Source organism: Carex rostrata, chromosome 2 (genome assembly GCF_964058835.1).
Source record: "Carex rostrata chromosome 2, lpCarRost1.2, whole genome shotgun sequence".
Classification (NCBI taxonomy): domain Eukaryota; kingdom Viridiplantae; phylum Streptophyta; class Magnoliopsida; order Poales; family Cyperaceae; genus Carex; species Carex rostrata.
This window is the reverse complement of record NC_135919.1, coordinates 4,347,649-4,371,901: the sequence shown is the minus strand read 5'-3', so window position 1 is coordinate 4,371,901 and position 24,253 is coordinate 4,347,649. Positions and strand designations below refer to the sequence as shown.

Below are 24,253 nucleotides of genomic sequence, written 5' to 3'. Positions count from 1 at the left end.
TCAGCCTATGACTTTATGAATAACATGGTCTAGATTAGGAAGGTTGTTGAGTTTCAGGCAATTAATAACACGCAGTGTGGTAAGATGTGGAATACCCATCTTTTTCACTGATCCATCCATCACAAATTCTACCTTCCAATTCTCCAAGTTCTCCAATTTCTCAAGTTCTAAAAATTGCAAATTTGGAAACTCATTTGCGGAGCAAATCATTTGCTTCCCTATGTATGCTCCATCTTTTATACTTAGAAATTTCAGAGCTTGTAATCTTTCTAGTGTCGACATGGGGTCTTCCTTCAACCCAGAATTGGTTAGGGTGAGTTTTGCAAGATTTGGTGGAAATTTAACATTATCTATGAAAAGGTTCCTGCAAATCCATTTTCCCTCTAATTTAATTGATTTGACAGTCTCAAGGTTTGGAAATGCTCTTAGATCAACGGACTCTGACGGTATAATGTTGCTTATAATTGTCATTGATATGAGTTTATCCATGTGACTCAATAGGTTAGAAATATCTTTCCATTTTAGAATGCCTTTATTCGAAAGTGCTAACTTTCTAAGGTGGATCAGGAAGCGTGGAATGTTTTCTTCCCATGACTCATGGGCTGCAACTGTTTTCAGGGTATGTAGGCTGTCTATAGGTGCTGCACAGGGTGGGCCTTTAATTTGGGAGCTTGATTTCACATAAACATGGCGAAGTTTTTTGATGTTCCATAGAGATCCAGGTAGGGTTTCTATGCTTGTATCTCTAACATCTAGCGTTTGAAGATATTTCATGTCTCCTATATTTTTAGGAAGCTCATATATGTTGCAACCCCTCAAGCCCAAATATTGTAGGTAAAGCATGTTTGGTAAAGCAATTTCTGGGATTGCTGAGTTTCTCAATTCCAACACTCTGAGGAGCATGGCACGTTTAAGAACATTTCTATCAAAATTAAAAGCTATAAAGGAATGCATATGATTATTTTTCACCTCCATGTATTGTTTCTTGTTATCCCGATGGATTGCTACACGGAACAGGGATTCCATTTTTTCCTGATCTGGGTTGGCAACCAGAAACTCATCCTTGGAAGATTGTTCGATGGCAAATTCATGAATAGGACGAGGTACTCGGCAAGTTTTTATTGTGCCTAACAATGATCTCTTTGAAACACAAACCAACGACCTGCACGCGACAAGAAAAATAAGAAAACATCAAGCACATATTTATAAAATATCAAAGGTTCTCCGTTTACTTCAAATAAGAAAAAATATTGGTTTTTTTTATCATCAAGTAGACCAAAGAACATTATTTACTATTATAATAAAACAAACAAAATTTATTTTTATTGATGACCTTTTTTATAATGAAACCACGACCTAATGTTTTAAATAACAACCATCCTATTAATAACTGCGATGTCATTTATTCCATGACAGGCGAAACCGTAGACTTAATAATCAGCTATAAATTATAAGACTAATTGTCAATTTAAAAGAAAAATGAGAATACCTTTGGACAAGTTGCTCCAGGTACTGATTTGCAATCTCCTCTCTATTCTCTTGATCTTCCTTTGGTCTCTCTGGTCCTTCAATACCCAATTCTCCACCAGGTGTAACAAATCCTTCAGCAATCCATATGTTAGTTAGAGAGGTTGCAGGTATCTCGTAACCAATTGGGTAACATGCAGAATAAAGAAAGCACAGCTGGAGAAAGTAAGGTAAATCATCAAAGCAGTACTTAATAATGTTCCTCATATTAAACTCTTTGATTTTGACCAGATCATCATTCACCCTCTTCCAGGTTTCGTAGGTCATTGGTTTGAATGAAAGGAGGCCCCCTATAAGGAGAAGAGCCAGAGGTTGTCTTTTACATGCATCGCAAATCACCCAAGGGAGATCGTACAGTTCCCAAGGTATGGTCTCAGCAGTTGGAATCGCTTTCTTAATGAGGAGTACTGTGTTCTCCCACCAAGATTTCAGTGCTTCATCGTTTGAACAATCTGATGTCTCAAGAAGCATCTCTTCAATTCTCTCTACATTGGAGCAGAGGAGGTTGGGGAATGATGCAAGTATAACATGGCTCTCCATACCAGACATATTGCAGATTAAAGAACTGATTTCATCCCAATCTTTCTTCAAATCATGGCTCCTGGAATAGGAAGACTGCTTACTAGAACCTCCTTTTTGTTCAACAATCCCACCCACAAAATTTCCAACTTTATAGGCTATTTGTCGCACTATTTCAATTATAGCCTGATTTTTGTCCTGAAGGAGCACCCTGAGTTTTTTTCTCTTCAGATTTTCCACTACGGGCGATATTTCAGCCAAGAAAGGATCATCCAGCTCCAGTTCAATAAGTAAATCCAAGAAGTCGGGTAGGGTTAGCAATTCAATTGTGAGGAGTACGGCATCCATCTCTGTTCCAACTTTTTCAAAACAGTTTAATCATGAAGAATACACCCTCACATCCAATTCAACTCCAAGCTGATGAACCATGTAACTGCAATGCAAAAGAAGTATTTTTAAAATGAAAAATACTATACCAAATGGTAGTGTAACTTCAAATTCTAGACCTCAGAGCTACCGTACTATATATCTCTTGTTTTTTATATGTTTCCCACATCACATGAGGATATAGAGGTAACAACTGGAAAACAACTATTCTCTTGTCGTTGTAATTTCTTGGTAGGAAATGCATATTCTTTGCCTGTATTTCACTAGTTAATTTGCATGATCGCCAATTAATTTTGCTTTTATATTTGCTTGTCTATTTCGATGTTTTGATGTATATATCCTTCAAACTAAAACAAATTACAATTAATTAAGAAGCTGGTCATGCCCTTCTCATCAGCTGGACTTCAACCTTAGTTCTAATTCTATTGGTGCTTATTGGTAGTTCTTTTGTTACAAAATACTACTTGCTAATTGAGTGTGTATATATTTTGTTTAGTTACAAAATATGCCTGATTATGTATATATATTATTTTACAAAATACTATTTGGTTGTTCTCTGTTGTGAATATATCCGGGCTCTATATTTTAAATATTTTATAAGATTATTTCCACACATAAAATATTATTCAATCTCCATAATATATATATATATATATATATATATATATATATATATGGCTAGCGCTTAAGAATCCAGTGCATATTAAGATAGACTAGATCCATATCATGCATTCTTTTTTTTAATAAATTATAATTTGTATAATTCGGTTAGAACAAAGCTATTTTACAAATTATAATTTTCTGTAATTCGGTTATTACATCAAAGATTATGAGAGCAATTTTATGCAAACAAAAGCTAATTATCATATTTTATCTAATACTTATATAAATAATTATTAGAGAAAATTTCGGAATTAATTATTATTTTTTATGCAAACAAAAGCTACAGGAATGCATTTAAAATGATTAAATCGTCAAAACTAACACTTGTGCTTCAAATAATATCTAAAACATGTACAAATTATTATTAGAGCAATTTTAAAAGGTCGATTGACTGTTTTCTAGATTAATATTCTGTAATTGTCATTTTTAAATAATCTTTTCTACATAATTCAAAACAGCTATGCCTTACTAATTTTCATATTAAACTAAAACAAGGGAGATTCAAAAAGTGGAGCGTGAGATACTTTTGGTAGTGTCTAAGTTTAGGAATAAAGTAGCAAAATGCCTCGCTTTGTTTGAATAGTGATAATTGAGATTAAGTGTAAAAAGTAACCATAGTGCATAGTATACAATAAAATATAAGAAATACAATGCAGATGATGAGCAAACATAAAATATGGTGCATATCATACAATATATTTTTTTTTGTAAATATATCAGCATCAAGTAAAATTCACGAGAAAAATGAGGTGCTAATGTCTAACTACAAAGCTATTGAAAAATTAATACTAATATATATTAGGATAAACAAAAAATTATAATTATATAAAATATGTATATATAACTACATTTAATAAATTGAGCATCTACATTAGATTTTTGAATATAAATTGAGCATGTACATCAGATTTCATGATATAATTTTGTGAAATAAAAGAAGATTAGAGAGTACCTCAACACGTGTAGAAAGAATAATGCACCGAATACAGATATGTGAGAAGAAAACTTATTCTGGATATCTGTTATTAAGAGCAATTGAATTAATAAACAACAATATAGTTTTAAAAAAAATTGTAATATACCTCTATGCAGGTAAAGACAGGCAGGGAGAGGCTCAAGTATACAACTGAAAAATCAGATGTTTACTAATGGAGAAAAGGAGAAAATGTGACATTAGATTTCAACTTTTTTTTAGCAAAATCAGAAAGACCATAAAGCCTGACATCCATGACTTACAGTACCTTTATAGACGGGCTGTGTAAGAAAAGTGAAATTGAGAAGACATGGAATTTTGTATATGTTATTGATTTCTAAAGGACTGTGTAGCCCCTTTAAATATCGTTCCGAACTCTTATAATTATTATGCCTACGGGCTTTTATGAAACAAAAAAAAAAAAAACTCTTATAATTATTAGCAAGTTTCAACATATTCTTGACAAACTATTCAACTAAATCAAAAAATTTCGAGTCTGATATAAAGTCACATATCAAATATCTCAATTAAAAGTAATATAATAATAAACTAAAGAATAATATTCTTCTAGTTTTTCTTAAGAGAAATATCATTTTTAGAAACGAGCGCGCCGCGGAAACTTGTTCCATGTATTACACTACTCAAATTTCAATCTCCAATAATAATTTTGTACGCAATGCATGGTATAATCCAATATTGACAGGAAATATTTCAATAAATAAAATATTAACTACATTTAATAAATTAGGCATGCACATCAGATTTCAAAATATAATTTTGTGAAAAAAAAAAAGATAAGAGGAATACCTCGACACGTGTAGAAAGAGCAATATACAGATATGTGAGCAGAAATCTTATCCTGGATCCCTATTGTTAAGAGCAATTGAATTAATAAACAACAACAAAATAACATGTATATTATCAATCAACTAGTTATTAAAAAAAAATAGTAATATACCTCTGGGCAGATAAATAGAGTCTCAAGTACACAACTGAAAATTAGATGTATAGTAATGGTGACGACTTTCGTACTAAACTGAAAAAGGAGAGAAAATTTGACATTAGATTTCAACTTTTTTTTAGCAAAATCAGAAAAACCATAATGCCTAAAATCAGGATTTAGCCTAACATCATGACTTAATTACAATACCTTTATAGATGGGCTGTGTAAGAAAGTTGAAGTTGAGATGACAATGAAGTTTGTATAGGTTATTGATTTCTAGAAGTCATGATTTTCTAGGGACATGAGTCTAATATCGTGTCATACAGCTCTCTTATACATGGCATATGCAAAAAATGTGAAATTTCCTGACCAAACGAGCCTAGTACAGTATAAATTAAGCATGTACGTACATCAGATTTCATAATATAGTTTTGCGAAACCTAGACAGAGGTGACAACAGCCGCTTACCCGAAATTGTTGTTCTATCAGGACTGGAGGTTCGTTCTGATGCTCTCGACAGAAGAAGAGAGAGGAAGAAGAGGGTAACTGAGAGAAGGGGGAGGAAGTATATATATAGGGGTGTCAATGACACCCGTTTACCCGTTTACCCTATCCATATCATATTCGATAAGACGGGTATGGGTAAGGTTTTTTTTTCGTTAGTTTATTAGGTATGCGTATGGGTAAAGATTTTTTTTCGTTAGATGAACGGGTATGGGTACGGGTAAAAATTATTTCGTACCCGTTGGGTAATAGGTAATTATATGAAATATATTATATATAAATATATCAATATTATATCCAATTTATTTATTTTTTTTCTTTTCATATTGTTGTATGCTTGTATCAACGCTAGAGACATATATCAACGAATTCATTTCCTTGTTTTCTTCCTTATTCATCGTTATTGCATTTTTCTCAATTCTACAAATGGAAATATTCCATGTTTCAAAGAAAATATATCCTCACCTTATTTTCTGGCAATAATGTATTGTTTGGTCTAAATAAGTAATTCATTAATGTCAGCTCAGGTGTTAGCGTCTGAATTTTGCATTACATATCAGCTTTATCAAGGTTATACTATGAATATATATATTTAATAATTGAATGAGATGGAATGAAATGTTAGAAGAAAGAATGTAACAAATGACAAAATTGACCATATGCTGTTCGAACCATTATATTGGTATTTTCATTATTCGCCCACTACCATTTTGTTACCCGTTAATCATAACGGGTATGGGTAGGGTAGGGTAAGACAAATTCTTAACGGGTATGGGTAGGGTATGGGTAAGGTCAATTCTTAATGGGTATGGGTATGAAAATGGTTCCACCCTCCCCGTATCGTACCCATTGACACCCCTATATATATAGGGGTAGATTGAAAGTTTTTCTTATTAATACCATGTAAATACCATTTATAAATAAGGTCATCAACATCATTCAAAAAAGCAATCCCCTATTTAGAAATAAACTAAAACTATGAAGATTCAAAAAGTGAACGCTTTAGCAAAGTAAGATACTTTGAATATATAGTGTCTATATTTTGGAATAAAGAGAGGCCAATTGTTGTATTTTTGTATGTTCCCCACCTCTATAAAGCAATTATTATCTCCTTCTTGTAACTTTTGGTTGGAAATGCATATTCTTTGCTTGTGCATTAGTGGTTGCATAAATTATAAGGGAGCATCTAGCTATCCCCCCGTAACAATCCCCCATTTCATCCCCCAGTCATTAACTGCTTCAATAACTACTAACTACCTAGGAGGACCACTTACTATTTGGGGACCACATAATATTGGAAAGATTTTACAACTGGCGCGCGCAAGTATTCATCTGTAATGTATCAAGTATTCATCTATAACACATCAAATATTCATACCTAACATATCAAGTATTTAAAAAAAAAACTGGACACGTTTTTAGAGGTGGGATTTTTTTTCTTCGTTCAATCTAATCAATATGTCTGACAATCGGTGATGAATTTTGCAAATCTAAAACCACGAATATTTTTTACATAATTTTATCTTTAAAATGAGATCCATGATGATATAATTTCGAGTTGTTCGTTGTACAAGTATTCATCCTTATCAAGAAAGTATTAATCCTCGTCGTGCAAGTGCAAATATAAAAACTAGACGCATCACTTATCCATCTTTTACACGTTTTTAGAGGTGGGTTTTTTTCTCCGTTCAATCTAACCAATATTTCTAATGATCTATGAGAAATTTTGCAAATCTAAAACTACGAACGTTTTCTACACAATTTTATCTTTCAAATAAGATCCATGATGACATACTTTCGAGTTGTCCGTTGCACAAGTATTCATCTCTTATAGAGAAAGTATTAATCCTCATCGTGTAAGTGTAAATATAAAAACTGGACACATCACTCATCTATTTTTTACACGTTTTTAGAAGTGGTTTTTTTTTCTCCATTCAATCTAACCAATATTTCTGACGATCTGTGAAGAATTTTGCAAATCTAAAATTACAAATGTTTTCTACACAATTTTATCTTTCAAATGAGATCCATGATGACATACTTTCGAGTTGTCTGTTGCACAAGCATTAATATCTTGTCACGTAAATATTTACCCTAAGATATTAAGTATTCATTTATACACATTGAAGTATTCATTCATATATCTCTATTTTTTTCAAAATTTATTTTTATGTCATTTATTTAATAAGCAGTGGCCTAATTCACCATTAATAAAGTTTTGTTCTTTGCAAAACTCGCTACTTCATGAGGAAGGGGAACATAAACATGAAAATGATTAATTGCAAATAGATATACAAAATTATTTTGATACAATCGATAGTGATGAATCTGACCCAGTAGAGACGTGCTCTCGTATTCATTCATACACATTGAAGTATTCATTCCTGGCACGCATGCTTGATTGGGATGGAGTGACGAATGATCTCCGGCAGAACGTTCGCTGGAGCGGGAGCAGCAAGCATAGAGGAAAAAAAATCGAGGCGAAAGTGTAAGAGGGAGGGAGCTGATTGTATTTATCATTTCGAGGTGGGAGAGGGTGGGAGGTGGGAGAGGAAGGGGAGCTTATCGATGGAAAAACGGAGGCGGAGGAGGAGGTGGGATGCGGAGGTGGGAGAGGGAGGTAGAGGCGGAGGTGAGGTGAGGTGTGGGAGATGTGGGAGGTGAAGGTGAGAGAGGGAGGTGGGAGGCAGAGGTGGGAGAGAGAGGTGGGAGAGGGAGGCGGAAGTGGAGGTGGGAGAAGAAGGTGGAGGTGAAAAAAGAAAATAGAGGTGGAAGAGAAAGAGAGAAAGAGGAAAGAAATAAAAGTTGTTAGAAATAGTAGTTATAATTATAGTTAAAATAGAAAGTTAGTTGAGGGATGGATAGGTGGGGGAAATTATAATTACTCAAATTATAAATCTTTATCAATCCAAATCGCTCAACATGCATGCTATTTTTTTTTTTTTTTTGCTATTTTATTAGATAGATGCAAAATCATTGTTTTTTAGAAGATTGTAAACCATCCAAAAACAGTAATTTTGTACCTATCTCTAGAAGATTGTAAATATCCAAAACAGTGATTTTATACCTATTTAAAAAAATAGTTAAAACTTTTCAAGAAAATGTAAATCATGAAATCATCTCAAAGCATATTTTAATATGGCAATCGTCTTGAGTGGCTCAGATCAATTGTTTGAACTTTGAAAATGAAAATAAAAATGTGTGTGATGCATAGTTTTTGGGCGTAAAATAATTGGCTATTTTAATCCTACTCATATATTATTATTTTTTAAATACTATATGCTTGTTTTCTAGTGTGAATTAATCAAGTTTGTTTTATTATTGAAATAAGATTATTTGTATATCCGGCACCATCTATATTATAAATCATTTTAATAAAAATTAAACATACATCACTGCACCCAGAAAAAATATTCTTTATTGTCTACATATATGTTAGTCTTTACGGTTAAAAATTAATCCAGTCCGAATATTAAGATAGACTAGATCCATAACATCAATTATTTAATAGATAAAATTTGTATAAAAATCACTTTTTATGGAGATTAAAAGATTGAATGCTAGCTCCACGCCTCCACATACAGTATGTTGCACGCAAAGTGAGATACTTTGATAGTGTTTAAGTTTAGGAATAAATAAAATTAGGTTATTGGAATAAATAAAGATAGGAAAGTAATTAATCTTTGATAGTGAGATACTTTGACAGTGTTTAAGTTTAGGTAATAGCTGAAAAGTAATTATTCTCTTATTTTTGTAACTCTTTGGCAGGAAATTTTATATTCATTGCCCTTGTGTCTATTTCTTTTTTTTTTAATCACTACTACAAAAATGTAAAAATGCTAATTATACAGTGTATATTGTACATGGCTCCCAGCAATTTTCAATTAAAATGTGTATAAAGGATGGAGATGCGCGTGCAAAAATGAGATCTAAGAATCGTACACGATGATTTAAGACAAAAGCGGAGAAGCGGTGTACGAAAAGTTCAAATAAAGACCTCCAAATGTACTTTTGTTTTATACACGGTTGCTTATGAAGCTATCGTGTACAATTATGGTTAACTGAACCGTATATATAAGTGGTTTAACTTGTGTGTGTGTGTGTGTGTGTGTGTGACATGCACGCATACATTACGTCCTATTAAATATATATAGAGAGATGGGCTACGGTGAGTTGCGAAGTAAAACGTGTTTTTACTTCACGCCGTATTTTTATTTTGAAAGTCCAAACGACCGATCCGAACCGTTAGATGTTTAATCCATATTGAAATGTGCATGGAGACCAAATTTTATATTTTTTGAATTTTTTTACTATTTATTAAGCATTTTTGAAAATTGCTGTTTTGTTGTGAACAGTAAAAACAGTAAAATTTTCTGGACCATCAGATCAGCGACTTTCAAAATTGCTTAATAAATAGTAAAAAAAATTCCAAAAATGTAAAATTTGGTCTCCAAGCACATTTAGACATGGAGAACAAAATGAATGGTTCGGATCGACGTTTTGAACTTTAAAATCGCAAAATATGAGCGTGAAGTAAAATAGTCGCTTTACTTCGCAACTCACCGTAGCCCATCTATATATATATATATATATATAGATGAGCTATGCTACTCCATGGAGTAAAACGCGTTGGTGCTCCATGGCACTATATTTTTATTTTGAAAATCCAAATGACCGATCCGAACCGCTCAACATGATCTCCATATTGAAATGTGCTTGGAGACTAAATTTTACATTTTTTTTGAATTTTTTTACTATTTATCAAGCAATTTTGAAAATCGCTGATCCGATGGTCCAGAAATTTTTACTGTTTTTACTGTTCACAGCAAAACAGCAATTTTCAAAATTGCTTAATAAATAGTAGAATTTGGTCTCCAAGCACATTTCAATATGGAGATCACATCTAACGGTTCGGATCGGTCGTTTGGACTTTCAAAATGAAAATACGGCGTGGAGTACAAACGCGTTTTACTCCATGTAGCTCATCTATATATATATATATAGAGAGAGAGAGAGAGAGAGATGAGCTACGCTACTCCATGGAGTAAAATGAGTTGATGCTCCATGGCACTATATTTTTATTTTGAAAATTCAAACGACCGATCCGAACTACTCAACATGATCTCCATATTGAAATTTGCTTGGAGACCAAATTTTATATTTTTTGGAATTTTTTTACTATTTATTAAGCAATTTTGAAAATCGCTGATCTGATGGTCCAGAAATTTTTACTATTTTTTACTATTCACAACAAAACAGCAATTTTCAAAATTGCTTAATAAATAATAAAAAATTCCAAAATATGTAAAATTTGGTCTCCAAGCATATTTCAATATGGAGATCACATATAACGGTTCAGATCGATCGTTTGAACTTTCAAAATAAAAATACAGCATGAAGTACAAACACGTTTTACTTCATGGAGTAGCATAGCTCATCTCTCTCTCTCTCTCTCTATATATATATATATATATGACATGCACGCATACATTACGTCCTATTGAAACAGTGATTTTTTTTAAGCCACCCATTTATTAGTAATATCCACAAGTAACAAACTTCATTTTTAGTTTCCATATTACACACCATTTTGCCCAAGCAAATTGCCAACAGCTAATTTCGTTAGTCCCAAATAAATTTAAGTGAAACATATCCAATCTCAATCCTTTAATTACATTTTGTTGGAGGTAGATGTTGTTTGGCCTCCCTTTCTTCTAAAATTATTATTGTTTCGATGAGAAGTATCAAATTTAAGTGACACAATTTGTGTGATGTATCTATTTCCTGGGAAATTCCTTTTATCTCTTGGAAGAATCTTCAACTCAGGCAACCAATAGGATACATACTCCCCATCTGGATCATACATCTTTGCCTATATATATACACAACAAGCATTAATTAAATCTTTAATTAGTTACTAGAATTCTACCATATGTCATAGCTTTTTATCTCAAAAAGGCTTCATATAAGAAGCCTCTTGTTGCTTGGAAGAAAAATAAAAGAATATATGCAGCAAGCCTACTTTAGCAAAATAGTTTAGAGTTACCATTTTGATTATAATAGAGCTTCTAAATATAAATATTTTTCAAGCCCAAACAACAAATCTAGATATTATCTCCATCTACATGAAACAGTGCATGCACATTGAAGATATTTTCAATATACCAGCATCGCTCATGGATAGATCAAGATGATCCATTTAAAATTTTAATTCTTTGTTTGGGATTTATATATTAAATGAGGAAGGTAACTTTCATCTTGTAATATATTTTACCTGCTTAGGGATGCTGAAATAACGATCTTCTCTTGGGTCATTACCAACTCCTATTAGGGGTAAAAAAAGAACAGCTTTTAGTTAAATTGTTCCTTCAAAGAGACAAAAGAACTTGTTCGATTAGCATATTTGTTCGATTAACTCACCAGCTCCATAAGTCCAGTTACCATAATTGGAAGCAGGGTCATAATCGATGAGACATGTTTCAAACCACTCAGCACCCATTCGCCAATCTATTCCCATATCTCTCACCAGGAATGAGCATACAATCTTCACAGTTCATACCATATATAACACAATCAATTAATTTGTAATAGTACGCCATTTAAAGTTGATTGCAATTATTTATTGGAGAATATTCACAATTATAGGTCCCAACCAGATCTAATGACCCATTTAGGCAGACTCTTTTAATATTCTTATACTTTTATTATACAATAACGTTCAGAAAATTGTGAAAAAGAATCAACCTGGCGACCCCGATTTGACATGAATCCAGTGGTAGATAGCTCTTTCATGTTTGCATCTATAAGAGGGTATCTAGAATTAATAAAGAGGAAAAAATGTTAAGTGGTTATTTTTATTATTGACAAAAACTATTTAGCGAAAACAAAAGCTGTGTATGTACCCAGTTCGACCGTCTCTCCAAGCTTCAAAAAGTAATTTGTTCTGGCTCCAGTTAGACTCTAATTTGCGGGGCCCACCTAAAAGATGACCAATCAAAACAAATTACTTTTAATCTTTCCTTTCTTTCTTTAATTATGCTTTTTAAGAGATGCAAATCTTTGATTCTAAACAGATCTTACTGTTTCATTAAAATTTCAAACTACCCCAACCCAAGTAATTGGCTTCAAACATTTTTGAAATGAGAGGAGACGGAATTGACGAAAAATATTACAATATTGAAGACATTAAAGATGACAATCAGGGCTAAATAAAAAATTGAAGCAACTAAATTATTTTTAATTGGTACCTAAATGAAATATGGAGTTGCCGTACTTCACAGAAAGAAACCTGAAGTAATCCCGCCATATCAACTCAAATAAAACCCTAAATTGTTAATCAATAACATATAATAAGACAGTAAGCAGAAGACAACTTAATTTAATATGCCTCTGCTACAAAAACATATGATATATGTAATATTGGTAGGAATGTCAGTGATGAGTTACCAGTATGTTGAGTCATTTGCAATTCTCTGTTTCTCGTATCTACGTACCTAAGCAAGGAACAGCTCTGATTTAGAATGACATAATGCGAAACATCACTCTGTTCCTTTCCTTTTATTTTCCAAATGATGAAAATGAATATTTTATATTTTTCTTGGATATCATTAGCTATTTGATTTGATTACTAGTGAAATGATTTAATTGTTAATGCTGAATGAATAAATTTACTTCATATCTTGTGATGTATATTTTAATACCATGATGTACAAATACCCTCGTGTTTCCATGCTTGTTATTATCTATTATGAAAATCAACTAATATATGTATGTTCATATCATTCTTTTACTTAAAATTTTTGTTTTACTATTCTTAAAATACTTATTTTTATTATATGTGCATATTTGTTAGTAATTTTCAATAATTATCTGTATCATATTTGTATCCGAATAGCTAATGATATCCAATTTTCATTTACACCCCTATTGATTAATTAAACCCGATTTCTTTTTCTGGGTTTCTTCATTGAAGAAACTAGAATTTTGTTTCAAGGTTCATTTACTCGAATGACAACAATGCAACAGAAAAATGATTTGCTTCTATTTGTGAAAAAGCCTCAGATACAAAGAGTAGAAAAATATGACCTCTTCATAGATGTACCGTGGAGATATAGTGCCGAAAGACAACCAAGGGGAGAATTTAGTGGAATAATCGGGACCTAGCATACCATTTCTTGTTTCTTTATACACCTTCAATTTATCCTGCACCAACAAATTTTTTACTTCTAAACGCCATTTAATTGTACAACTTCAAGTTAGTAGTGCCTTTTTGTTTAATTTGTGTGATTTGGGATAAGTTTAATTCAACAGATAATTTATAAGAACAATTGTAGTCTAATATATAACAAAACGGCTTTCATTGCAACTCTTCTCAATTCTGGTAATGTATCATACCAATGAATATTAGTATTGCTCAAAAGGGAGTTGCTAGTGTACTGGTATGACCAGGACAAAACTAATTTCAAAACTGTAAAGCATATCAATTCTGTGACTAAATCATATACATGAAGAAAAAAGACCTACTGGTATGTTTCACAAGTAAATTGTCAAGTAAAAGGTTTATGAAAATTGTACATTGATCCAGTAGTACTCTTTTACTCTGGCAAGAGCCCCACTTTCACCTCCGATGAAATGCATCCCTCTGTCAGACTACTATCACACATGAAGTTTAGAAAGTTAAACTAGAATTTAGACCAATAATTCAAAGCATTCCATAGCTCACAAACTATTGCTTTATGCCAGAAGAACATCTATATTCAATTCTAAACACTGTAATTCTAACTTCTAAATTTTGACAGTAATGCATTAAGGTTGACCTAGATAATGTTAAGACAAATATATATTGAATAATATTTTTTACTTTGGCAGTCACTATTGAAACCTGGACCCGTTTCGTAATGCATTAAGATACGAAAATGCTTCCACACGACCTGTTTCGTAGCCGTTGACACCCCTACCAATGAAGAATACTGACCCATCTTGATTTCTTAATCTCTAATGTAGTATTTACAGTTGCAATCACTCAGCTGTCAGTATCAAATGGGAATATAAATCACTTGCCTTTGTTTCATCAAGGCCAAGTTGACCAAGAGTAGGCAAGGTGCCCCAACCGCCTATCTCATTCAAAGTTGTACTATTAGGAGGTGGTGCAAGGGATTGTGGCAACTTAAAACAGCTCCTAATTGAACTCTTGGATTCAACTGCCTGTATCATTAATTAACAATAATTATAAAAGGGATCAATGTCGTGCTCAAATTTGATGCACTGATAACATGTTTTAAGAATGTTGTGAGACATTATTGTAGCAAGAAGTTATTTATTAGTTTTCTGAAACTTCATTTTGTAAATTTTTCTACTACTTCAGTATGGTTTAATATTATATTGCAGTGTTTTTTTTATAAACTTTTGTATACAAATTAAAGTTCAATGTTCAAATTTGCTTATTACTTAACTAATTCATTTAATTTAATCATCAAATGTTTCTAAGATGCATTTCATGTCCAAGACAATTTAAATAACAATTAATATAGAGCAGCTGAAATATCTTTTTGATTGGTATCTCACAAGACAAAATCACGTACATAACCTTCGTTATAATTGCATTTCTACATAGAGTTAGTGAAGGGGTTTATGAAAGACAAAAATACCCTTTATATCCTACTTTAAAATATCAACATCCTTTCCCGACCCCATCCAAATAGAAGAGAATATTGAGGGAAAATTGCTAACTTACAAAGTAATTTGGTAAATTTAATGTTTGTTGGGTTGTTACGAGATATTTTAAAATTGCAATACATGAATTCCCTTCTTACCTTGCGAAATTGCGTATAAACATCCGGCAAATCCCTTGTGCTAAAAGGGAGGTCATCAATATGGTACATTGTGCTTCCCCATATAAGTTGTAATATTGGGTTTCGGGTTTTACTCTGCTCAGGCAAGCCCGTTTGAGGCACCCCCACCTCTTTCAACCTCTTTTGTACCAGTTGTTCCACTAAAATCTCCTCAGAGCATGTCTCTTTATGAGAATATACCTAATTAAGGAATTCTGGATATTTTTAATTTAAAAAATAAAGTAAAATTCAAGCATGGTTCTAAATTCTAACATATGGCTACTTTGAAATCAATGGGGACCAAAAATGAAATCATTAACAATTTGAGGATCAAATGTGTAACCAATGAAAAGGACGAAAATGCAGAGATCAATTTTGGAATTTTAAGGGGCCAAAAAGAAAGCAGTGGTTGCATACTTCATTAGCTAAATAGAAACAAAAATTAAACAAAATAAAATCAAGTGCTCATGCTAATTCATAGATCAACCTGGTCGGGTCTATTTGGCATTTCTAACCCACTAGCTTGTAGGATCTGAATTTATTTTATTTCTTTACAAGACATTACAGGGAAACTTAACTGTATGTGCACCACAAGCTTTAGCCAGTGAAGGAATTATATCTTCGGGATTGCCATGTCTCACTAGCAGGTCTAGACCTTTACTTAACAGGTTCTTTTTAAGGTCACTAAGACATTCTATCAAAAACTTGGCTCTCAATGCTGCACAAGGAAATTCATTTAATCAAATAGATAGAATATAACATTTATATATTACATAAATAACCAAGCAATTGTTATTATTTGATATTATTTGAAGATAATTGCTATTAATTGATGATTTGATATTATTTGCAAGGCTACCTCCAGTCTTTGGGAATCCAAAATAATGAGTCAAACCGAACAAGCGTGGGTCCACACAATACACAGGAAGCACGAATTCCGATGCAGCCCAACCTCTGATCAGTGCCTCATTATCAAGTAGACGTAGATCATTTCTGAACCATACTATCACCACCCCATTCCCATTTCTTTTCAAATTCAAATTGGGGTTCTGATACCTCTTAAATGCCTCCTCTGATGCAATTGAGACCTCTTCGGGGGTAATTCCGGGTACCATGTAGTATTTCCGGGAAGAAGAACTACTCATGGTTAGACTTAGACAGGGATTGAAGGAATTGAATTGATTGTGTTTGGGGGAGAGAAAGAGAGATTGTGAAAGGGAGAGAGGGGGTAGACGTAGCATTGCTGTTTATCTTTAGAAATTTTTGAGGGAAGAGAGAGAAAAGGAGGGAAGAGCTGAGAGTGGTGCCACGTGTCCACAAAATAGTGTGATACGTGGCACTTTCTAAACCAATGGCAATGGAGCACCAAGTCTGATGCGCTTTGACCTTTGACTTTTTTAAATAAAGATAATCAGAGCACAAGCTCCAGATCCAGTAACGAACCAAGCAAGAAAGCATGCATTCAAGCTTTAGGTCAGCCATTAATGGCTATTTCACCCAAAATCAAACAAAACTTGTAAGAGAAAAGGGACTTGTACCGGTATGAAGAGGAATCAAGCAAAGGAGGGTCTCGATCTAGCACTTCTCCCACCATTCACCATTCAATTTAATTTTGATTTTGCGACAAAGTTTAAGAAAAATGGAGGGATCGAGTTTACCTCGACTCCTAGGCAGTCGATTGATTGTACGGTTTATGCTTTAAGATTCGTTCCACTTTAAAACGAATGATGCAGATGTCATTCTAGACTGGAGGGTATGATACCGCACTGGATCTGAATCTGAGTTCGAGGGAAAGGGGTGAGATGGATCGGTCTGGGCCAAAAAAATGGGCCTTTGAGGAATTACATAGAACAATTATTAAGAGAATCTGTCTGCACGAATATTAAAGAAAACTTTAGTATTTTAATTATGGTCACATTGATATGGATAATGGATTCTATTTTTTAGTTTCTAGATAAGTAGACAATTATTATTTTTCGATGTTTCATAATCTTTATATTTCAAGTGATCTTTTATCTATCTAAAAAATAGGAAAATAATTCTAAGAAATAAACAAAAAACTTTATATATATTTTCATATGAAAATCATGTTCAATGATTTTGATTAATTGTGTTGAATATTAATCATATACATAATACCGTAGTCTCACTCCGACAAAATTATAACCTATTTTGCTCAATAGTACCTTCTTGCCATAAAAAAATAGAAGGTACATGATGCTCAAGTTTTTATTGTTTTGAATTCAAAATTTCAATTTTTCTATTGGTATTTACATTTAAATATTTTGATATTATTCTGATAGGACCTCCATGTATATAGATAAATTGAAGTTCACCTTTAATTGATCAATCATTTATTATTGTCAAATTTAACAATATGGCTGAAAATTATTTATAATTTTTAATAATTATACACAATGTGTAGAGGTATTGTACCAAATTTAATGTCCAAAATTTTATTTTTTATTTTATTAAGTAATCATCTATAAAATTTTCGATATATTTTATGTTGTATTTTTTCTGATGTATTTCATTTAATACAAAAATTAGATTCTTTCTCCAATACATAGTTTGATTTTTAAGACGAAATACAAAAAAAAAAAATCTTAGTTGAAAATATATATGGAAAGGCAAAATGAGAAGCAGATTTTATGTTTATTTTTGTTAGTTCCTTGGGATTTTAAAATCTTATTTGGCTTTAATTGACGTCTATATCTTATGTTTTATACAAACTATTTGCAAATTTTGTAGCATATATTTAGGGTTCAGTTTCATTATGCCTTTATTTATAAAATGTTAATAAGTCAACATTTAAAACACAAACATCAAAATAAAATTGTTAGATGTGATATATGTTATTTTCTCTGTGTGCCCATAAAAAATTATCACATTTTGGTTGTATTTTTATCTGAACTAATAAGTTGAAAAATCAGTGTCGAGAAATTATCCACATAAATATATTTTTATAAGTTCTTGATGACAACCTAAACAATGTTCCAATGTCATAAGTTTTACACATATATAGATAAAATGATGAAGATTATATCTATCAGTTTTATTTTTATTTTTAAATATAATTGGGTTATTAAATTTCGTTTCAAATATGCATCGGAGGGAAGCCAATCTGCTCCTTTTCTTGAGAAAAGGAGGACCCTCTTATTTTCCAATCTGAACCGTCCAACATCAATCAAACGGCTTTAATTTCTTTTTAACATGGCACGAATCTCAAAGCACAAATAAATTAAATGTAATTGAAGCCGTTTGATCGATTTTAAACGGTTCAGATTGAAGAATAGGAGATTCCTCCTTTTCTCAAGAAAAGGAGCAGATTTCATTCCGCATCGGAGGAGTCCCTCTCAGGATTAGAAACTCTTTAGAGCATTTATTAATGGCTTTGCACGTCTAGCTTTTCTTTGTTCAAAGATCTTTCAAAATATAATAATACTTTCTACGAAAGATTCTTACGGTCAAGTAAATTTTAGATGTAATTATATAATTTTTTTAATACTCCAAAATTTAATATAATAAAAAATACACAAATATGCCAACTTTTATTAGAAAGGAAAAATATAAACTCTTTGATCATAATAAATAATAAAATAAAATAGAATCAGATTATAAAAAAATTAAAGATTTAACATATATAAAAAATCTATAAAATATAAACATATGATTTTCCCACTTCAATTAATAAACCGTGGTAATTTTTTGTTGGGAAACGTCACTCAAAGTGACTTATTTCAGATTAATTGGCGTTAAAAACATTTAAAAAAAAATAGGAGTCGTGCAAATTCGAGTTAAATTTAGTGTTAAAATTAATTTTTTTTTAATTATGATTGATAATTAGAATTATAAGTTAAAGTATCAAAAATTAAAGTAAAGATCATTGAAAAATATAAGTTAAAAAATATATATATTTATCAAGTATTTAATTAATTAATAAATTTAAATCTGATAAGATATTTAAATTTTGATTTGATATTTTTTATCCTCCGACCAAATCTCTAAATCCGTCCAAAACAACTGCATAAAAAATGAAAAACTATGTACTACTAATTCTGTTACTATCAGGGTATCCATCTCCTAGCATAGGCTATCAGTCTATCACCAACGATGACTAATGAGGCTGATTAGGACAACCAAAATACAAACATAAAGGGATTACAACGTGCTGCAGGAGGAATTCAGATCCAGTGAAGTAACCCAATCTTTGATTTTTAAATCTGAGCCGTCCGATTCGAATCCGAAATCTATCAGCGCACATATCCCGATACGTGAATTCGAATCCCAAAGCAATTTTGATCGACGGATTCGAATTGAACAGTTTTGATCCAAAACCCAAAGATTGGGTTGCTTTAGGGGATATGGACCCCTGCAGGAGGGAATGACGTGTATGCGACAAGGCTTTCTTCTTATCTCATATCTCACATCTCCAATCAATTCAAACCAAATTTATGGTTTCGCGTGGTGTGGGCCCCACCTCAGCTTTTGGTCGAATTCGTATCCTCTGAGATATCTCAAACTTTGCGTGACTTTATGGAAAATCCCAAGCGTTTAAATACGTTATGAACGAATCTCAAAGCACACATAATACTGACCCCTACATCACCCCCGAATAGGCACCGACACGTCGGTCACGCAAAAGTTGAGATATCTCAGAGAATACGCACTCCTTTTGGTCCCCATCCATCCGTGGAAGTTGACTGAGGTAGCGGTTTCAAATCTGGCCGCTCGCACGTGATTTGCTGGTTTCTCATTCATCCACTCGTATTGTTTCCTACGCATTGTCTAACATTTAATTATGAGTGACTCTATGGTAATATGCATATTACGATTTATTACCGTGCTACAGTCTATATTAGAGTTTTCAAATTCTAACAGTCGATCCGAATCGTTCATCTTGTTCTCCATATTAATATGTATTTGGAGACCAACTTTTACATTTTTTGAAATCTTTTACTATTTTTTTAGATTTATTGAAAATCACTGTTTTTGAATGGTTTAGAATTTTCAGATCAAGTGATTTTCTAAATATCTAAAAAAATAGTAAAATTTTTTCGAAAAATATAAAATTTGGTCTCCAAACACATATTAATATGGAGAACAAGATGAACGGTTTGGATCGACCGTTAGGATTTGAAAACTCGAATATAGAGCCGTAACACGGTAACAACCCATGATATGCATAGTACCATAGACTCACTCTTTAATTATAAGTAACAATAACAAAATCTATAAATAATTAATTGATTGAAAATAATATACTAAAAAAAATAGAGTAACTATTTATTCTTGCAGAAATAAAATCAAAAGAAAAAAGAAAAAAATATTACTTATGATGAAGATGCTAATTAAAATTCAAAAAAATCAATACAATCAAAAGAATCAATAGAGGAATCATAAGAATTAGAAGAATCACAAGAATCAACAAAATATAAAATTAATGAATTATTCATTGTAAGCACAGTATAAAGTAAAATTTAATAATAATATTTATATTATTACTAAATTATCCGTAAATTTTATGAGGACCTATTTTTAAAAGTAAGAAATATTGAAATTATTCTAAGTGGAAATCTGTGACACAACACCTATAACCCTCTACCACTATACCACTTCAAATTTATTGTTATAAGAGAGTACTTATTATATTTAATGTATATTTCGCTATAGTATTGTATTTTGATATTTAATTTATATAATATATGTGTTTGAAATATATAATAGGCATTTCATATTCTTTATTTTTTAAAATTACCATATCATCATATCTGTATCATATCTGATACGATATCTATATTTGTATCTATGTAACATAGTTACAATGAAAAAATTATTAATCAATATAATTATCGGCATTTACTACTCTTGGCAATGGAATAAACAAACTATATACAAATTATATAATCAATATAATTATCGGCATTTACTACTCTTTCACTAACCAAATTATATAATCACATTCGAAAGTTTTAACAGAAACACTGAAGATACCTTTCACCAATCAAATTTATATTAAAATATTATGAATGATCATAAAATAATTTTGTATATAATATATTAATGGTTGATAGACCAGTTTTAAAATCAAGACAAAACGAGTATTAATATGAAATTTAAATACTTGACAATACACCAGTAAGCTATAAGCTATGACGTGTCAGTTGTGTTACAGCAAAACCAGTGGGCTGAATATACTACGGAGTTCGGATCACGTGAAGTAACTCAATCTTTAGATTTTAAATCAGGACTGTCTAATTCGAATCCGTAATAATTTATATAAAGTGAAGTACACACATTTCGAGAGATGAATTCGAATCACAAAGCATTCTCGAACAACGGATTCAAATCGGACGGTCTCGATCTAAAACCTAAATATTGGGTTACTTTAGGGGATCCGGACCCACATACTACGTGGATCTGCTCAGAAGAGATAAGAATAAGATCGCTAACCTGCTCGGCGACCTCTTGTAACACTACTATACCGATCTGCGTCAGAAGAGATAAGATCGCCGACTGATTATAATTGAATCGGACGGACATAAAATGGATTGGCACGTATCTCAAAGCACAAATAATCACGCTCCGTCTGTCATCCCGAATCCCGACTGGCTGAGAGTAAATTGAGCCGTCCGTTTCAATTGCGTTGAGTCAGGTACTTGGGACTAACCCGAGTTAAATTGAACAAGTAAAGGATTCGCCTTGTGGGGCCCATAAGAGTGGGGTATCCTTATCCAACACTAATCAGTTTTCTATCTAAAGCATTCCATTCGTCCGGAATTATTTGCTCTGGAATCAAAATGCTCTCGAACAAAACAACCCACATAAAAGTTATTGCATGGATTACGAAATAAAGAATTGTAGGTGATGCGGTGGCCTCTTAGCACTTTGCTTGCCCTTGTCGTTATCTTTTTATAATCCCTTAATTAATTATACCAAACCAGAACTCTATATATAACAGCCTTCGTTCTCATCAAATCCATTCCTTCTCGTTTCATTGCCTTCTTTTCTCTACTAATCGTTACAAAGGTTGTTTTTGCATTGATTGACAATTTGCAAGAAATTTTGTTAGTAGTAGTTCAAAAATGTTGGGTATATTCCACAAGCAATTGGCACACCCACCGCAGGAATTGAACAGTCCGGAGGCGGTTAACATACCTTCCGGCAAGCAGGGACCCACCGTCAGATGCCAGCCAAAGAACCCCGATGAAATCTTACGCGACTTCCACTCTGTGTACCCTGACGACTCATTCGCAGCCACTTTTGTTTGTGGAGCTGCTCTCGCATGTGTCGGGCCCCAGGGCCGCCGCCTCTGCAAATACGAAAGGTAACAAAATTCTAGATCTTTTGGTAACAAAATCCAGTAAGAGTGAAACTTGTTGAATCTCTTTTTGTAGATAACACGGGAATTTCAAAATTAAACATTATACAAAATCAGTAGGTGTTCTACAGTTCTAATTGGTGGAATACTGAAGAAACATTATGGGAAATTAAGGTAAAATAAGAAAACTGAAGTGTTGACTTGAACAAATGCAGATTGTTTTGCGGGTTCGAGAACATATACTGTATGTTTATCGGGAGATTGGATAATCTGAGCAGCTTGATCAGACAGTATGGTCTAAGTGGTAAAGCCACCAATGAAGCCATGTTGGTTATAGAGGCATACCGCACTCTACGAGACCGTGGACCCTACCCGGCAGACCAGGTCGTCAAGGACCTGTCTGGTTCCTTCGCATTTGTCGTGTTTGACTCGAGCTCTAACGAGCCTTCTGTATTCGCTGCATTGGTACCTTAATTTCCCTGTCAATACACTTTAAATAATTATAAATGACATACTTATGTACTCTTTTGCACAATTTAATGGAATGATTTTTGCATTTTTGTGTTGAACAGAGCACTGATGGAGCGATACCTTTATTTTGGGGGATTGGAGGAGACGGGTCGGTGGTGATCTGTGATGATAGAGATATTTCTAAGGCTGGTTGTGGCAAGTCGTATGCACCTTTCCCACCCGGTACGTGTACTATTCATTCGGTACCACTTTGTGGATTGTTATAATTTCTTTTATTTGTTACCTGATTTGTATGCTGAGGAAAATGGAGTTTATCTGAGCTGATAAATAAGGCCCAAAATGAATTATTCAACATTTGTCCTGAAAGGCCCAACATGAATTATCTGAGCTGATAAATAAGACCCAGCCCAGTCCAGTTATGCAAACTTCATCATGTTTCATCATCCATTTGTTTTAATTTGCAAATTTCAGGTTGTATGTTTCATAGTGAGGGTGGTTTGAAGAGCTTTGAGCATCCGATGAATAGGTTGAAGCCGATGCCACGAGTTGACAGTGAAGGTATGTTGGGTGGGGCCAACTTTAAGGTCGACACCTTCACTAAGATTAACTCGATGCCACGTGTCGGCAGCGCCACCAACTGGGCCTCCTCTTTGAAGCAATAACCTATTCGCCTTTGTTGTTCTTTCTTTTTATCTCTGTTTTTAGGTAAAATATTGTGCAATAATTAGAAGGGGTGTGTGTTTTTGTATGTTTCTTAGCATTTGCTTGTTTGTAATTAAACCTATATATTGACTTGTTTGTCTTTTCTTAAGTAGTGTCAATTGTCAAGAAGACTTTCACCGTTCTTTTTTCTATCTTGAAGCAATAAGACACGACACTACGACAGTGAATCCGGAATGAAAAATTATTTAAATTATTTAAAAAAATAATAATAAAATTTGAATTAAAAAATGTAAAACAATTCAGTCATCCGTGCTAATTGCTTATTAGGTATTCCATACCTACATGGCTACGTAGGCATCTTTGCAACATGGTTTAATTAACCGTTGGAATGTTTTAGAAACTATGTTATAAATTGCTTGAGCTAGTTTAATAAAAACAGAACGCTTCTGGCA

General features: G+C 32.7%; 3 protein-coding genes across 4 annotated transcripts; 1 reads left to right on the top strand and 2 right to left on the bottom strand.

Annotated features, from left to right (window-relative positions):
- On the bottom strand, window positions 1-1,547 carry LOC144550640 (putative disease resistance protein RF9). The gene is made up of 2 exons (XM_078298626.1): window positions 1,490-1,547; window positions 1-1,162 (listed from the first exon to the last, which is right to left on the bottom strand). The coding sequence occupies exon 2, from the start codon at window positions 1,024-1,026 to the stop codon at window positions 1-3; it is 1,026 nt and encodes a 341-aa protein (XP_078154752.1). The 5' UTR covers window positions 1,027-1,162; window positions 1,490-1,547.
- Window positions 1,548-11,133: 9,586 nt separating this feature from the next.
- CRY3 (cryptochrome 3) lies at window positions 11,134-16,624 on the bottom strand. 2 transcript variants are annotated; one of them, XM_078320272.1, is made up of 13 exons: window positions 16,206-16,624; window positions 15,925-16,064; window positions 15,329-15,547; window positions 14,577-14,720; window positions 14,091-14,165; window positions 13,618-13,718; window positions 12,963-13,001; window positions 12,764-12,840; window positions 12,419-12,494; window positions 12,261-12,330; window positions 11,937-12,060; window positions 11,791-11,840; window positions 11,134-11,388 (listed from the first exon to the last, which is right to left on the bottom strand). In XM_078320272.1, exons 1-13 carry the CDS (start codon window positions 16,585-16,587, stop codon window positions 11,188-11,190), a joined length of 1,698 nt encoding a protein of 565 aa, XP_078176398.1. In that variant the 5' UTR covers window positions 16,588-16,624; the 3' UTR covers window positions 11,134-11,187. The 2 variants fall into 2 exon arrangements, with proteins under 2 accessions (XP_078176398.1, XP_078176394.1); XM_078320268.1 differs by having other exon boundaries at window positions 12,963-13,009; window positions 13,602-13,718; window positions 16,206-16,619.
- A 5,718-nt stretch (window positions 16,625-22,342) lies between these two features.
- On the top strand, window positions 22,343-23,952 carry LOC144569786 (stem-specific protein TSJT1-like). The gene is made up of 4 exons (XM_078320264.1): window positions 22,343-22,673; window positions 22,883-23,132; window positions 23,240-23,360; window positions 23,610-23,952. Exons 1-4 carry the CDS (start codon window positions 22,432-22,434, stop codon window positions 23,798-23,800), a joined length of 804 nt encoding a protein of 267 aa, XP_078176390.1. The 5' UTR covers window positions 22,343-22,431; the 3' UTR covers window positions 23,801-23,952.
- Window positions 23,953-24,253: the final 301 nt, after the last annotated feature.

Bases quoted from the DNA above. Each gene is read 5' to 3' on its own strand.
- LOC144550640 (XM_078298626.1), bottom strand. From the start codon at position 1,026: ATGGAATCCCTGTTCCGTGTAGCAATCCATCGGGATAACAAGAAACAA.
- LOC144569786 (XM_078320264.1), top strand. From the start codon at position 22,432: ATGTTGGGTATATTCCACAAGCAATTGGCACACCCACCGCAGGAATTG. The intron at 22,674-22,882 runs GTAACAAAATTC...GAACAAATGCAG, and splicing joins CGCCTCTGCAAATACGAAAG to ATTGTTTTGCGGGTTCGAGA. The intron at 23,361-23,609 runs GTACGTGTACTA...TGCAAATTTCAG, and splicing joins GTATGCACCTTTCCCACCCG to GTTGTATGTTTCATAGTGAG.
- CRY3 (XM_078320268.1), bottom strand. From the start codon at position 16,587: ATGCTACGTCTACCCCCTCTCTCCCTTTCACAATCTCTCTTTCTCTCC. The intron at 13,010-13,601 runs GTCATATTTTTC...TTCCTTGCTTAG, and splicing joins CACGGTACATCTATGAAGAG to GTACGTAGATACGAGAAACA. The intron at 12,495-12,763 runs GTACCAATTAAA...GTCATCTTTTAG, and splicing joins CAACTCCATATTTCATTTAG to GTGGGCCCCGCAAATTAGAG.